This window comes from Sciurus carolinensis, chromosome 11 (assembly GCF_902686445.1).
Source record: "Sciurus carolinensis chromosome 11, mSciCar1.2, whole genome shotgun sequence".
Taxonomy (NCBI): Eukaryota; Metazoa; Chordata; class Mammalia; order Rodentia; family Sciuridae; genus Sciurus; species Sciurus carolinensis.
Window position 1 is genome coordinate 19,046,073 of NC_062223.1, and position 16,806 is coordinate 19,062,878.

A 16,806-nucleotide genomic window follows, 5' to 3' on the forward strand; every position below is an offset into this window, starting at 1 on the left:
GGCGAGCAGACCTACAGATGATGCTTTCCGTATCCCTTGCATTTGAAACATCTGGGACAAAGTGCTGAGAGGAAAGACTAAAATTAAGGAAGGAAATAAGGTAACAATGGATTATCTCCATATGAAATATCTATCTATTTCTAGTTATTAAGTGATTAATAGTGATTAAGTGATCTAGTGATTAAGCAATGCTAATTCTTTCCTTCCTGAATACAGCAGACCTAATTCATGGCCTGTTAAAGTGTACCATGGGAGTGAGAATATTATCTGGAGGAGAAAATGAAACTGCTCTCTGCTCTTCAAAAAGTTCAACAATGGGCTGGGGATATAGCTCAGTTGGTAGAATGCTTGCCTCGCAAGCACAAGGCCCTGGGTTCCAAATCCCCAGCACCGCAAAAAAAAAAAAAAAAAAAAAAAGTTCAACAATGTCAAATACACTTGACTTCAGGAGATATGTTTAAATGAAAATGAAAGATTCTTCTACTCTCCAAACAACTAGTGCCGTATCATTGACCTAAAATGCTGAGTACTTCCTAAATTCCTGTTATTCTACCATAAGAGAATTAAAGGTATAAAATATTGTATATACATGTATATGTATTAAGTTCATCCCAAAATGTATTAGTAAAGTCTCTTTCTCTGTTTCTCTCTTTTTCCTTTTACAAGCAATGAAAACTTCTAAAACAAGATAAGATAAAAAGGTAATTTCTTATAAGCATAATATCTTGTTTCATCCCAGGAGTGCAATTGGGTCTCTGGATTGGGATTCAATAGCCATGGAATTTCTTGCTTCATTCTCTATGTATATCTATTTTTTTGCTAGCATATATAATGAGGGTTTTTTATTGGTAATAAAATGCTGAAGCATGTGGAACGTCAAGAAAATATCTGCAACTTTTTTATGTAATTATGGAGTAATATTCACTTAACAGAATAATAATTATTTCATAAAAGCTGTGTGAGAGAAAGCCAATGATATAAAAATACAGTCCTCATGTGCAATTAATTCGTGCTGTGCACAAGGAAACCCACAGTATACTAGGCAAGGTTAGTGACTGTTGAAAGTATCTCCAAGATAGGGCTGTAAGAACAATTCAGTACAGTGTTATCTATGGGGGAAAAAAAGACACTGCACGGTTTTAAAACACGTATTGTCCAGACTTGCATTTCATCGATTTAAATTAGTGAGTTGTGTATGGGAGATTTTACTGCTTTATAGACAAGAAAAATGTGCTACGACCAGCTTATTCATCACCATGAGCTTCCTCCTCTTCCTTCCTTTCCTTGCTTTTTATCTTCCTCCACAACTCCCTTTTTTTGTCGCATCAGGATTTCCTTTAGCCAAGTATGCAGTGATGTGTTTTCCTTCAGATGAGCAACCTTCTTTTACAAACTGCTTGTCATCTGCAGCAGTTTTATTCCACATCTCACCCAGTTTCTTTGCAACCAAAGGAAAAGGCCAGAACACACACACACACTCCTTTGATGTTAGGGTTATTCTCAGAACAAAACAAACTCCCCGAAATTTGCACAAAGAATGCATATGGGGGTGTTTTGCCTCTTGGGCCCTGGGAATTGATTTTGCTCCTGGTTATTTTTCTCAGGGAGCTCAGAGTCACCTCTTGTCCATTTGATTCTCACTTGCTCCAGGGCTATCTCTGAAGCTCAATGTACAGCAATGGCTGTGAGAGGGGAAGACAGATGCTGATAATGGATTTTTAATGAGTCATTTCTCTTGAGATCTTGTTAATTTCTCTGTTGGTTCTAGGGTTCTTTAGAGGTATAGTTTTTCCCATATAGTTGCTCCATGCCTTATACAAATTAAGACTTCTTTCCAATATTTGTGAGTTTTCTTATTACGTACTGGAATAACTTAAGTTTCAAAATGAACTAAATTGTGTGTTCTGGCACAAAAAGTAGATTCTTCCACTAAGACAACAGGAAGACAGGGACAGATGTGATTAGAACAATTCACAGGCATGTCTTCTGCTCTCACGCTTGAAGGATGTTGTGTCTTCCTCCTCCTCCTCCTCCTCCTACTCTCTCTCCTCTTCCTCTCCTCCTTCTCCTCCTCCTCTTCCTCCTCCTCCTCCTCCTCCTCCTTCTTCTCCTCTTCCTCTGCCTCCTCCCCTAATTATACCATCTTTACCTCTGCTTTCATCATATATGTGATCTCTTGCTGACCTGCTAAACTTTTTGGGCAAAAGTGAGCATTTCTCTGTATTGTTCTACTTCTACTTTGTAACTAGAAAATCTAATTCATTCTGCACTGTATCCATTTCTGTGATCAAAAATTCGAAGTTGTGAAGTTGAGGTAGTGACTGTAGGACATTAATAGTACACTTAGAGGGTTTATTTCCAAACAATGGAGTATTTGCCTTGTAATGGAGGAATCTGACCATTTGCTTCCCTGTCAGAAACAACCCATGAGAAGTCAGATTATTTTTATTTTTATGAGAATTTCCTATTATAATTAATGTGAAATTTTAAAACGTGAATAAAATAAAATATTTGTGGGTGAAATCAAGCTCTTTTTGTTTATGATAAATTCAATGTATAAATATCTATGATCACTCAACACAGTCTAGGCACTTTTTCTGGTTTTGATCTGAGGTGTTCCCCAGAAGCTCAAGTGTGAGACAATGCAAGAAACATCAGAGGTGAAATGATTGGGTTTTGAGAGCTTTTGCATAACCAGTGCATTAATCTGCTGATAAGGATTAATTGGATGGTAACTATAGGTGGGCAGGGTGTGTCTGGAGGAGGTAGGTTTTTGGGATATGCCCTTGGGGCACATATTTCTTCCCTTCTGGGCCTGGCACTTTCTCTGCTTCCTGGCAGCCATGTCCTGAGCTGCTTTCCTCTTCTGCCATAATGTTCTGCCTCACTTTGGGCCCAGAGCAATGGAGGTAACTATCAATGGAGTAGGACCTCTCAAATCCTGAGCTAAAATGAACTATTCTTCTAAAATTGTTCTCATTAGGTCTATTGGTCACAGTGGTGAAAAAACTGACTAAAAGCACTGTATTGAATGCTATGTACACTGTGTATGTAAAATATCAGTTCCCCTTTCTCTTGGGCAATGGTTTGGAAAGGAAGATAATATCAATAAATTAAACTGCATTGAAAGTCAATATTGCAACATGTCATTATGAAATCATGTAACACAACATGAAAGAGGACTATTATGCTGGTTTTATGTTAGTTTAATGTATACAGAAATAGTATTCCCTTAGGGATTAATATCTAAGCTGACATCTACAAGGCAAAAACTGGAGGAAGTTTTGGAGAAACAGAATTCAAATCTGTGCATGAGGTTCTGAGGGGAGGATCTGAGTTTGAAAAGAGTTTGGAACAAATCAGCGAATGGGGGAGAGAGTGGCAGAAAAGAGGATGTAGACGGAGAACATAGTAAGAGCTCTGATCCCCATATATCATCTGGAAAATATGCCTCTGATTAAATATTTATGTGTTTATTTTTGTCTTCATAATTGGACTAGATATTATTCGAGCACATGTGCCATATCCAGCTTATATTTTTATCTCTTAGTTAAGTAGAATAGTTGGTAAAAGGGAAGTAAAGATCAGGCAGAATATTTTGATCTTTTCTGTTTCATGGGTTGGCAAATAAATCCTATTAAGTTATATGCTTATCAGTTTGCCACAAAATATCACTTCCCAACACATGAATCTAATATCTTGAACTAACTTTTCTGTATATCCTTATGTGGACTTGTTCAAATTATTTTACTCATTGAATTTACAACTTGCTCATGTTATTCTAGCCACTTTGTGGAAAGCGTTGTGCATTACTCTGTTCAGACTGGGAAGGAGACACAAAACCTTTGGTGTTCATGAATTATGCCATTATTTTATATCTTCATTAATCACTTTTCATTAATCAGAATAACTGGTAATCTTTAATGCAAAAATCCTGTGAGAATATAGAATAAACTCCAGATCACTAAAATTAATCAGCTCAAGTGATTACAAACTGATGAAATCACATTGCTCAATTCCCAGGACTCTAATGGATATATGTCTAAACAAATTACCAATTTTCCCCTAGAGTTATCTTTTGTAGTAACATGGTAATTGCGTCTTTAGGGTGTGTTGAAAATACTTGAGGGATAAAAACTCCAAATTGCAAGTGGATATAAATCCTCTGCCTCTCACCTCTTGGACCACTAGTGTCTCTGAGAGAATCTTTCCTGTGGTCAGGTAGGAATGAAAATTCTGACTTTTATACTTGCACTTCCTTTTCTTGTTTCATATTTAGATCTTCATTAATAGTGGTCAGGCAACAGCAACAGCAGGTTCAAAAGATAGCTTAGTTCCTTAGTCAGTTAATAAAAATCAATGTGCATTTGTTATTTGGATTGGTCACTGGAAAATATTAAAAATTTGTTGTACTCATGTGTTGACAATATTTTTTTTACTCCCAAATATCATTCTCACCTTAGATAACACACATTTAGATCATCAATGGAGTAAACACTTCCATCGTTTGTGGTATTTATATGTAGGATAATATCTATTGAAAGGACAATCCCTTGACCCCTCCAAAATATTTTATCAAAAATTCAAAAGAGAGACAAGTTAAGCAGGAGCAAAATTTATTCAAGGAATTATATGTGTGTCTGTCTTCCTTCCCTAATAGCTCTTTTTTTTTTCTCAGACTTATTTTGCCTTGTTACCCAGTGGAAGTTAGTTTGGGGACTCAATTACTGAAATTAAACTTCAGTGACTCTTACTTCTATTTTCTCCAGTCTTTCCCTTGATTTCAACCTCCTCTAGGCTCCCACTGAATCATTTGATAGGACAGCACAATACCCTGTGCACATGTGACCCTGTGTTCAGGGACAAGTCAGTGACTGTGACAGCAGTTGTAGGTTAGCCCACTTTCTCAGATAATTGCATTGTAACAAGCTTGAAATAAGATGCACTCACCCTAAATGGACACAAGTAGTATTTCAGGTACCAGTGGCACTTGAAGAAATGTTTTCCACTGATTGTGTTTTTGACTATTGTTGGTTGTGATTTTTTTCTTTTGAGCTGGAAGGATTGGAAATTCTTGAACTTCCAATTTCACCTAAATATATATCATGCTTACCAATTCCCCATAAATGGCACCTCTTATATTTTGCTTAATGATAGAACCCTAACAACCTTCCAAATGTGGGTTTACTTTTTGAGTCTTCCCATAATACAAATAAGCATGTGTGTTTATACATATTCTTGTGAATCAATTCATTAAGTGGATATTCTGTGCTGACTTTATTGTTTAGTTTATCTTCAGTCATTCTAACCCAGAGGAAAGCAATTTCACATCATCAAGCCATTGAAAAGTCACATGTAACTTTATTTTTGTTGTACTGGTTCACAGAGGAATACAGATGTTCCAAAACTCACAGCTACCCTCACTCACTCCCTATCACCCAGATATTTCATACTGAACACTGATGTTCTGGGGAAACCTCTGTTGAGAGGGATCTCTACTGCTCTTCCCCAATGTGGTTTAATTATTTTTCTATATGACATTTCTCAAACAAAGGGCAAAATATTCTGGCATGACAATCTCTATCATATTTTAATGACTTTTCTGTATTAGCACAGGAGTTAGAGAACAGTAAGAGTCATGACAGATAAATTTTGCTACTGTTTACATAAGCATTGAGTAAATGAGCAATCTTTCTACCCATAGGCACACTGTGTACAGTAAACAGTGAGGGGCACTTTGAGTTTGTTGGACTGTGTACCATTTAAATTTCTTATTTGTAACAGTAGAAAAATCAGCCCATTTCCATGTGAAATATCTTTGATCTCTCTTAAGTGTCTCCCAAGGAAAGTCTCTGCATGTGCTATTTATGCTACAGAAAGTTTTACCCACTCTTGTCTAAAACAATTCCTAGTTATTTTTAAAGTCCCAGTTAAAGATTAGTGTCCTCTAATGCCTACCCTGATTTCTCAATATGGTGCCCAAATTTTATTGAACTAATAGAGTTTTAGTTCAAAATCCTTCTTATTGAACTAAGCACAAGTAACTATAATTTCAATCTCCCCCTACCATGAAGACACCAATCAACTCTTCGAAGATGAGCACTGGCATTATTTTTTTTTTCCTCTCAGTGAAACAACTTGCATGCATGTGGTGTTTGATGCTGCTTCTGTACAAGCTTCTCTCATCAAGTGATCAGATTATGCAGCCTTCTGAGAGCACCAGAGTCAAAATAACTAAATAGCATGCATGTGTGTACTTGACTGCCTTTCCAGGAACAGTTACAGTGGAAAGACATAGCTGGTGATATTGGTATTGCATGAAATTGTGATTTTTAATCACAGTAGATCATGCCTGCATCCTTCTGTGCCCTGGTTAAAGATAGGTTTAAAATTAAATTTAATTGCCAATGCTATATTTTTGGTAGATTTGACATGAAATTAATGAATTCTTATTAAATTAAAATCTCTAGAGATCTTAGAACATGGGGCATGTGTTACCATATAGCAAAAATTATATGATGTATTTGGAGCAGATGCTGCTGCCATTTACACAGGTCCACATGCTGGTGGTTCCCTTCAGGTGAGTCCCAGATCAACCCAAAGGCAACTAAGTTCTGATTTTCTTATCTCTTATGAATAACAAGGATAACTTTGGGAATACAAAATGAAAATATATTATCTAAAATCCCAGCACAATAATTTCCAATTTTTTTCATTACAATTGATGTCATTTGAATTGGTGATATTATCTGAATATGTAAATTCACAGTAAGTAGAATCATCCATCTGAACTCTGCACTAAGAATAATTATCTTCATTAATTTTTATGTTATAATTCTGGATATTATAGTAATATAATAAATATGGTTCATTTATTTCTACATGTTTTTGGAACAGTTTAGAGTTAAATTAATATTCCATTAGTAGCAAAATTGGTCAAGTTTTGTTATATTTCCATTTATCCCAGAAAAACCTTTACATTTTTCTGGGACAGATGAGAAAAAATGTAAATATCTGGCCAAATGAAACTATATTTTAATATTTGGTGACTTCCTTTTATCCATGTCTCATCATGTCTTATTCATGCAAACTCATCTAACTAAAATTTTCTTTCTTAGTACTTCAAATAGGTCTTCGTTATTTTAAAATTTGGAATCTTACCTTTGGTCTATTTTCATGTGAAAGATGTACTCTTAAATCTTACAAATTTAGCACTAAAACTGATCCTAAAAATTTCCTTCAAGAAGCTCTAATTCTGTGCTTATACAGCTCATAGGGAATTAAATTCTCAAAGGTGATGCTTCTAAATATGCACACACTCTCGGTGACAGCAAAAATGTTGTCTACACAAATTGCTGCTATGTTCAGGACCAGGCCTTCACACAAATTATAGAATCTCATGGTTTTATAAAGGGAAGTTGAAGGTTCAATCTACTTTTGTGCAAACTTTGGCTCCTCAATCCCACATTCACATACATGCTGGTGGCTCAGGAGACACTGTACCAACCATCTGCACCATGTATACTCAGCTCTTTGAGCCCAGGACCTTCTTAAGACAATCAGTCTCTATGTGCTCAGACTCTAATAATATAGTGTGAGGGTAAATGAAAGAGGAAGGGTAGAAGAAAGGGAGAATAAGTGGGAGAAAGTAAACATCCAAGAGACATTTTATTTACCACCCTCATTCATTTTAATTCATCCAAGTGAACATGTTGATATCTAAGAAAATGGTCAGAGAAAATTCCACCTTGGTGACAGAATTCATTCTCTTGGGATTGACGGATCACCCAGAGCTTCAGTCCATCCTCTTTGTGCTGTTCCTGGCGATCTACCTGATCACTGTCGGGGGCAACCTTGGGATGGTGGTGTTGATCAGAGTGGACTCCCGCCTACACACTCCCATGTACTACTTTCTCGCCAGTTTGTCCTGCTTGGACTTGTGCTATTCCACTAATGTGACTCCCAAGATGTTGGTGAACTTTTTATCAGAGAAGAAAACCATTTCCTATGCTGCCTGTTTAGTGCAGTGCTATTTTTTCATTGCCATGGTGATTACTGAATATTATATGCTGGCTGTGATGGCCTACGACAGGTACATGGCCATCTGTAACCCTTTGCTTTACAGCAGCAAGATGTCCAAAAGAGTCTGTGCTCGACTGATTGCTGGTCCCTATATCTATGGGTTCCTTAGTGGCCTGATGGAAACCATGTGGACTTACCGCTTGACCTTCTGCGGCTCCAATATCATTAACCACTTCTATTGTGCTGATCCCCCCCTCATCCGGCTCTCCTGCTCTGACACATTCATTAAGGAAACATCCATGTTTGTGGTAGCAGGGTTTAACCTTTCCAACTCCCTCCTCATTATCCTCATCTCCTACCTGTTCATTCTCATGGCCATTCTGAAGATGCGTTCTGCTGAAGGGAGGCGCAAAGCCTTTTCCACCTGTGGGTCCCACCTGGTGGCAGTGACTGTGTTTTATGGGACCCTGTTCTGCATGTATGTTAGACCTCCCACTGACAAGTCAGTGGAACAGTCCAAAATCATTGCTGTTTTCTACACTTTTGTAAGCCCTATGTTGAACCCCATCATTTATAGTCTGAGGAACAAGGATGTGAAACGAGCTTTTCGGAAACTCATCAGAAGAAATGTGCTCTCTAAATAAAATCACAGAGTATCTTTCATTATAAATCAGAGATCTGTTTGAAGGAACTGTATTCAACTGTAATAGAATTTATAGTAAAGTTAATTTTATTTCCATAATGAAAATATATAATCTATCAGCAAAACACAAAAGACATAGTAACAACAGATTTATAGTTTCAGTGACATGTAAGGATGATGCTTGTGTGAACAGAGAGGAGGTATATATGGAGATAAGGAAAATAAATACTCTTCTTTTGTATAATTTCATATCTACAACTTTATGTATTATACTTATATTAAGAATTATACATTTTATAACAAAACATCTAGAGTAAAACATTTCTTTTCCCTAACCTGATCTTACAGTTTCATTTCCAGAGTTACTATGATTAACAATTTCTCAAGTTTCTAGAAAAAAGTTCTTTTTGTACCAGGGATTGAACCCAGAGGTGCTTAACAACTGAGCATATCCCCAGCCCTTTATATATTTTTTTTATTTTGAGACAGGGTCTTGCTAAATTGCTGAGGCTGGCCATTGTGATCGTCCTATCTCATCTTTGTGAGCCACTGGGATTATAGGCATGCACCACCCTCCCAGAATTCTAGAAAATGTTTATATATCTACAAAGAAATGTGTGATTATAGGTATACTTTTACACAAAATGGTTAAGACACACATTGACTGTCATGAGCTGATTTTTAGTTACTTATCATTCGGTAGTGCTTACTACATAGGGCTTCAATTCTGTGTTTCAAAGGATTGTCCCTACATCTGCTGAGGAGAATTACTGTCACCTCTCAGGGAAAATTTTATAATAGCATCTCATGTCCATGCCTGAAATCCACTTATTTCTCTCACTTGTGAGGATAACTTTCAATAAAACATCTTCCTTCTTCTGTCACAACAGAACACTAGAATGATTCTCCAGAGAGTTAATTTTTAGATATCAACATCTTTGGCTCCTACAAGCATATGTGAATGTCCTTAAACAATTGTGACTTCTGTAGAGCTTAACAAGAACATTCTACATTTCTGGGGCCAGGAATCCTCATGCCTCTCATCCTCTGTCTTTTATTAATAATTTTTCAGGATGGACCTGAAATCTGATATTTGTTAGCAGTTCAAATTTCACTCAGAGTCATTATTTTCCACTATTAGTTATTTACATCTTTAATTTTAGAGTGAAACATGTTGACTAGTTTACAAGTATTTGAAGGCTAAGTGAAATGACCAGTTGATTTTTTAAAAGATGTAAAATCCTAGCAAATGTGAAGAAGTCACATATTATCAGTGAAGTTGACCAAAATTTTAAGTATCTCTATAAGCCACACATTGCTTCTGTACCAAGGGGTTTTCCAGGAGCTTCAAAATAGTATAATTATGTAGGGATTGTGAAAGTGTAAAGAACAATCAGCATAATCTGTTATATGGTATAACATAAGCATACAGAATTACTGATGCACCAGAAGAAAGAACAATTGAGTAAAGTGCAGTGATTGTATTTTATGCACTCTCCCCAGCCCACCCACAACTGCTAGCACAAGGATATGTCAGACCTGGCGGGATCAGAACAAAACATCTGTAAAACCAATTCGTGTTCACATATGTAGAGCTGATTTTCAATGAAAAAGGAAGAGCCACAGACTGTAAACAGTCACCTTCCCTAACAGAAATATTTTTTCTCAGTTTCCTTTGTATCTTAGAGTGGATTCCTGTTCCATACGTCCCACCAGGTGACATTTTCAAATTCATTCATTCTATCTTACCCCATAAAATTATTGTAACTAGATGCTGTTATTCAAACATCTTCCTATGGAAACTTGAATTGCCTACAGATTCTGTGAAAATGCACATATAAACAAAGAACCATTTTTCTTTGTGCACTGAATTTAGTTTGTGGAATTCTACTTAAACATGCGTTTGGATGTATTCCTACTTCAGCACACGCACATATTTAGTTTTGTAAAACCAGTCTCTTTATTTTTCCAATTTTTCTGATTTCAGGGTCCATGCTTCTATCTTATAGCCTAACCTGAAACCCAATAGAAGTTCAATGATGATTTCAGCATAAAATAGTAAACAAATCTTCATTGTCAAAATTAGCACTGTGCCCCATTTTAGAAAATTTAAGAATAGTGTCTTTGGATGGACCAATGAAGACTCCAAGGGAATATTAGTCATAAGTCAACTGTACTTCTCAGAAATACAAGTGACCATATATCATTGACATTTAGGGTTGACTTTAGCAATGTGAAACCCCATAATGATACCCCGCCCCCCACATACAAGTTCAAGGTAAATGAGGACTTAAACCAAGTGTCTTCATGAATTGACAGGCTGGCTGGAATCATACCATACGCTTTTAATACTCTCTATGTTATAATCCATCTTAAACTGTGCAGGACATAGAATAAGCATGTGTTTGTGAAACTTTATTTTAGTTTTAAGGAGTTATTTTAGTCAACCTTTAATTTTCCCTAAAAATTTTGGAATAATTCCTTTATTAATGACTTATTAAAAATTCCCCTATTACTGAATGTCATGAGAGATTTCAGAAAGAATCTTCAAATTCATGTTCCTCTCTGTTCAAAGTTAATGCTTCTGGATTCTTTTTATATTAAACAATTTGGGAAATAATATAGAGAAAGAGTATAGAAGAAAACAGAAAATATTTACTGTCCTTCCTAAGAAATAATAATTATCAGAATTATTTTATATTTTTCTCCCCTGAGTTATTAAAAGAGTTATACTTTAGCAAGTATTTCATTAAGAAAAATATGCACCTGTATTAAAAATTGCTTTATAGAACTATAATTTTATGAACCTAATACTTTAATTCTTACATCAGATATTTTCTTGTTATCAATATATGTATAATTAACATTTAGATACTCACATGCACAAGAAGATAAAGAAATAATAATTTTCACGAAAGGTTAAGCACTGTTTTAATATCTGTCATTTTGTTTACTCTGCCTGTCAATATCCTGAGGTGAGTGTTGTAACCTGCATTTTAAAGATGAGGAAATAGAGACTCATATCTCATTAGTATCCTAAAATCACATATGTCTGAATGCAGGTTCAATTTTTTCTAGCTTCAAAATGTATACCCATACCATCTTTTACTTTTTTTTCTGTTCTCAGAATTAAACCCAAGAGCTACATCCCCATCTCTTTTTATATTTTATTTTGAAACAGGGTCTCACTAAATTTCTTCAAACTGGCCAGGTGGTCCTCCCTGCCTCAGTATGGAGTTGCTGGGATTACAGGTGTGTGTATCATGCTCTCTTTCCCACTTATCATGATACTATTTTCCCCATTATACTTCATTTAAGGAAAAAGTTATGAAATGAATACTACCATCATTTTCCATCTCTCAAAAGCATTCTTGATCAGGTATTTGACACACACACATGAATTGTGATCTTGTGATCTACTACAAGAAAATATCTTACTTTATAATGTGCAGAGAATTTCAACTTGTTCAATAAAGTAAGCTTCGTGGTCAGGTCCTGATTTCATTGTTTTTTTATTTAATTAATTGTTAAGAGCATGGAATCAAACTTGGTACACTACATGACCTCTCTCTCCCTCAGCTTTTTCCTCTTTGAAATGCATATTACTTTCTCATAGGGATGTTGTGTAGAAGAACCCACAGATTAATACTGATAAAGAACTTGGGAAAACACAGTATTCACTCAATGAAAGTTAGATCCTTATTCTTCATTAACTCAAGTTTTATTTCACCTTTTTATTCCTTTCTACATTTTCCTTCATTGCATTATCATTCTTCAGAGATAATGAATGTCTGCATCCTCTAAGACAGTGTAAATGCTACAAGGTCAGAAACAGTGCTTTGGGGTTAATGCCTTTCTGTTGCTTAGCCTGGTACATAGTTTGTGCTCCCTACAAATGATGGATATGTAGATCCCTTAAAATTGAGATAATAATATTTCTTTTACATGGTGATAGGATGTTTCTGTAAAACAGATAAAACATTGAGGGAATCTTAAATGAATAAGTTAAATGTGTATAATTCATATATAATCAGTCTGCTTTTATTTTCTTTAAACAGAAGAATTCATCTGGAAATGTTCAGAATAAACCAGACTCGAGAGAAGGAACTTAGCTTTCTGAGGTTGACCACATGTCCAGTACTGCAGCCTACCTTCTTGGTCTTGTTTCTTGCATTATGCTTTCTCTTGGTTGTGGAAGAGGTGGGCACACATCTGAAGACCACATCCTCAGTCTGTCTCCTCACCCATCTGCCAACACCACAAATTCTGGGTAGCTTTTTATTTGAAAAGTTCCTTTTCATAGTCAGTTTATGTCAACACTGTAACATGATCACATTCCTGTCCACTCATTGTTTTGTCCCTGCTGGCCTCTGGGGCAATCGCATTTGCGTGATCATCTGCCTTCCACGCAGGTTCTAGACAGTACCAAGTCTAGAGCACTCCACACATATGGGGCTGTCTTTGCCAATATGCATGGTTTCACACAGAATTGTTGAACATCACAGCTGCTTTCTTCAGAGATTATATCAGAGACCATCATTGTGTTTTTGCAGGTTGCAGTTACTCAGATTAAAAAAAATGAATTTTACTATAAAACATATTTGGACCTCCAGAATATTACGTAGGAGCATATAGAATTCCCAAGTTCATATTTTAACCAAAAATTTGGAATATTTCTACTCTGTAAACTAGTAAAATCTTTCTGCTTTTTAATCCTATCTTATAACTATGGTGAGGTAATAGAATTTCATGGAAGAAATCAATATTAAAATAAAATGCTATCTGCTATATAGGTTTGTGATTTTTTTCTTGAAACATCAATTAAAATAAAGGAAGAATGAAATTTTGGGAAAAAAAAGGAGAAATAGTTAATTTTATGTGTGAAGTTGGCTGGACTAAGCGTTTCCTAAATAGTTGGAAAAATATTATTTTTGGTATATCTATGAATGTTTTATCTGGAAGAAGTTAATTGTTAAGTTAATTGGTAGAATTAAAAAGACCTTTCTCATCCACATGTGTTGGCGTTATCCAGTTAGTTGAGGGACTGCCTACAACAAACATGCAAAAGAAAGGCAAGTTTTTTTCACTTTAATTTGATATTCTATGTTATGTCTTCAGAAGTTGGTGATCCTGGATTTTAGATCTTCAGGTTTACATGAAGACTTACACTCAGTAGTCCAAAGCTTCAGGTTTTCAGATTCAGACTAAACTATGCCACAGGCTTTCCTTGTTGTTCAGTTTTCAGGTGGGAAATCACTGGATTTCTTGGCCTTTGTAATTGCATAAGCCAATTTCATATATATATGGAATGTATATGTACACACATACACACATATACATTTACATATATAATAGTGTTTGTGTATATGTACATATCTTCTTTATATATAATATATATTACTGGTTCTGCATCTTTCAAGAACTTAATTAATGTCAATTTTAAGGGATGGAGGGAGTGGTTCTAGAGGAACAGAATTTTAAGAATGAGTTTCCTGAGTAGTTCATGCCATGGACTGTTTATAAACAAATTGTCCAGAATAGATTCTTCTAATCAACCACTTATAAGATGCAAGGAGGTAAGTTGCTGTGTACATCATGATTTTGAACACATTTAGAAAAAAAAGGAATTCAAAAACATTAATTTTTATTCCAGATTTTACTTCACGATGTGGAGATAGAATAAGATGAGCTCAGTGCTTTGAGCTCAGGTCAAACTTAAGAACTTTTAAGGGTTCCCTGAAAGAACACCTCATCTTTCATTTCTACAGTTGTAGAATTACAGACTGGGATCTTGTAAATTGGGATGGGTATAAATTGTGGAAAGACCCTGATAAACTGGGAACATTTAGCTTCTAAATTCCAATGAGTTTTCTTTGCCAGTAAAAGAGGGACCCAATACCTGATGACAGCAGCGTCCCCATTCCCAGTAGAATTGGTCTCACCATTCCAAATAGAAGCCTCCTTCTCAAATCCAGTTGCAAAGGCCTTTCTACTCTTAGGGGCAATGGGATCCACAACCCACTAGTAGCAGTTTCTCTCACCATGTGATATTGGTCTTTTTATCTTTGTGTTCAAGGATTAACCCTGCCTTTTCTGAGGAAATAGTAGTCGCTTGCCAAACAAGAAAATGATGATTAGCCTCAAGACCCACTTTCATGACTCCTTTTTATTTCTGGACCCATAACTCAGACCCAGATCACAGAAGGACCCTGAAGGTGAGGTCCATAGTGTGACCCATGAGGAGGTGTATGACAGCCCAAAGAACAACTTGTGTTTCTAATTTATACAAGTCCAAATCTATGGAACATGTGTGGGAATGGATATCAAGGGCGTAAGATAATGGAAGGGACATAAAGTAGGATCAGAATGAAATTATTGATATACGTCCTCTAAGCATAGAATATGCATTTAATGTTGCATCTTGGAGAGTGAGGAAAAGTTATATGTGTTTTCCATTTCTGTGACTAAAATACCTAACAAGAACAACACAGAGAAAGAAAAAATTATTTTGGTCTACAGTTTCAGAAATTGAATCCATAGTTGGTTCACTCCATTGTTCTGGGTCCAAGGTGAGGCAAAAAATCATGGTGGAAAGGTGTGTCAGAGGTAAGTTATTCAATTCATTGCAGTCCAGAAAACAGAGAGAGGAGCTAGGGAGAAGATATATTCCAGACTATACCCTTTTGACCTACCCTCCTGTCAGGGGCGGGCTCTGAGGGCCCCAGAGCCGCACCCTGGCCTGGTCTCTAAGATGGCGCCTGGCAGTTTGCCAGAATAAGCCGTACTCATAAACGAGTTTTAGGAAGTAACTCTGGTTGGCTGTTGTACATGAGGCGATCCTGGTATCTGCTTGGAGACTGTTCCTTGATAGGCTGACTTTCCTGGTAGTCTACTCTCTGATAGGCTGATGTTCTCCATGTAAGTCTGAGACTTGCGGAATAAACGGCTTTTGGTTCCTGTGATCAAGAAGAGTGTACGCGTTGTGATTGTCCCCGCGGGCGGTGGGCGATCATACCCTCCCAGCATGCCTCACCTGCCTATGATTACCACATAGCAGTCCTTTCAAATTATCAATCTCTCAAATTAATTAATCCACTGATGAAGTTATAGCTTTCATAAACTGACTGTTTCACCTCTACACATTCCTGTATTGCCTAACACATGAGCTTCTTCTGGGATATTTTTAAAAATCCAACCCATAACTTCTCAATGGATTTTTTTTGTTTGTTTGGCTGACCAAAACGTGGGTGAAAAATAACCCATTATGAGTGAATTGGAAATGCCTGATCTCCATTGATTGATCATCAAGAAAGGGATTTTTAGAGCTTAGTGAGATTGGGAGAGTTCAGAACACAAACTGTTCACCAATGCTTTGAGAAGTAATCTAGTGAGTGGAGTCCCAGCATCCTTTAAGAGTCTCCTGGTTGATCTTCTTTATGGATTAAACTTTAGAGTAAGAAAAAGAAAATCATTTAATTAGGAAACATCAGTGTAATGATAGCAAAGCAGATGTATCTTGATGTGACCATTCTCTGTCTTTTAATTATTTTTCAGAGTTAAGTCAGTTTCTGACAAAGACCCTTTCAAATGAAGTGGAGGCAGAGTCCCTTCAAGGAAGGATGCTTTATACCACTCACTCCACAGGGACGTAAGATCTTTTCACTAGGCCACAGCATGTTGGGAAAAGGAAATGATAAGATCTGGGAGATATTTGGGTACTGGAGGCGTGTGACCAGTGAAGTTTCTGTTCAGATCCATCTCACGCTGAACCTATCCTGCCCACAACCTTGTAATGCATAATAAGAACAGGCATTCTTAACAGTTGGCAGAATTCCCATGTTGGTTTTCTGACTTGTGAAACTAGGGTAAGAGAAATAGTTAAAGTATTTTTTTTAAATGTTTTGTATGCACATAGGAATAAAAAAATTTCTCATTAAGGCTTTCAGGGTAGTTCTCCCAGGAAAGGACACAACTGAGCTGGGTTTTGAAAGTTCAGTAGAAATTTACAAGGGTAAAAAACTGAGGGTAAAGGCATTTCCTAAGGAGGGAATAAGATGATTGAAGGAGAGCGGAACACCCATTGTGGTTGGAAAGTAAGAAAATAGAAGACTGAATAGTAAAAATGGATCAGAGAAGGAGGA

The 16,806-nt window shown here is 36.3% G+C and overlaps 1 protein-coding gene across 1 annotated transcript; it reads left to right on the forward strand.

Moving 5' to 3' along the window:
• The first annotated feature begins 7,709 nt into the window (after positions 1 to 7,709).
• On the forward strand, positions 7,710 to 8,666 carry LOC124959827 (olfactory receptor 1030). The gene has a single exon (XM_047518262.1). It carries the CDS (start codon positions 7,710 to 7,712, stop codon positions 8,664 to 8,666), a length of 957 nt encoding a protein of 318 aa, XP_047374218.1.
• The last annotated feature ends 8,140 nt before the right edge of the window (positions 8,667 to 16,806 follow it).

Excerpts from the sequence above, each read along its gene's own strand:
- LOC124959827 (XM_047518262.1), top strand. The coding sequence starts at position 7,710 with ATGTTGATATCTAAGAAAATGGTCAGAGAAAATTCCACCTTGGTGACA.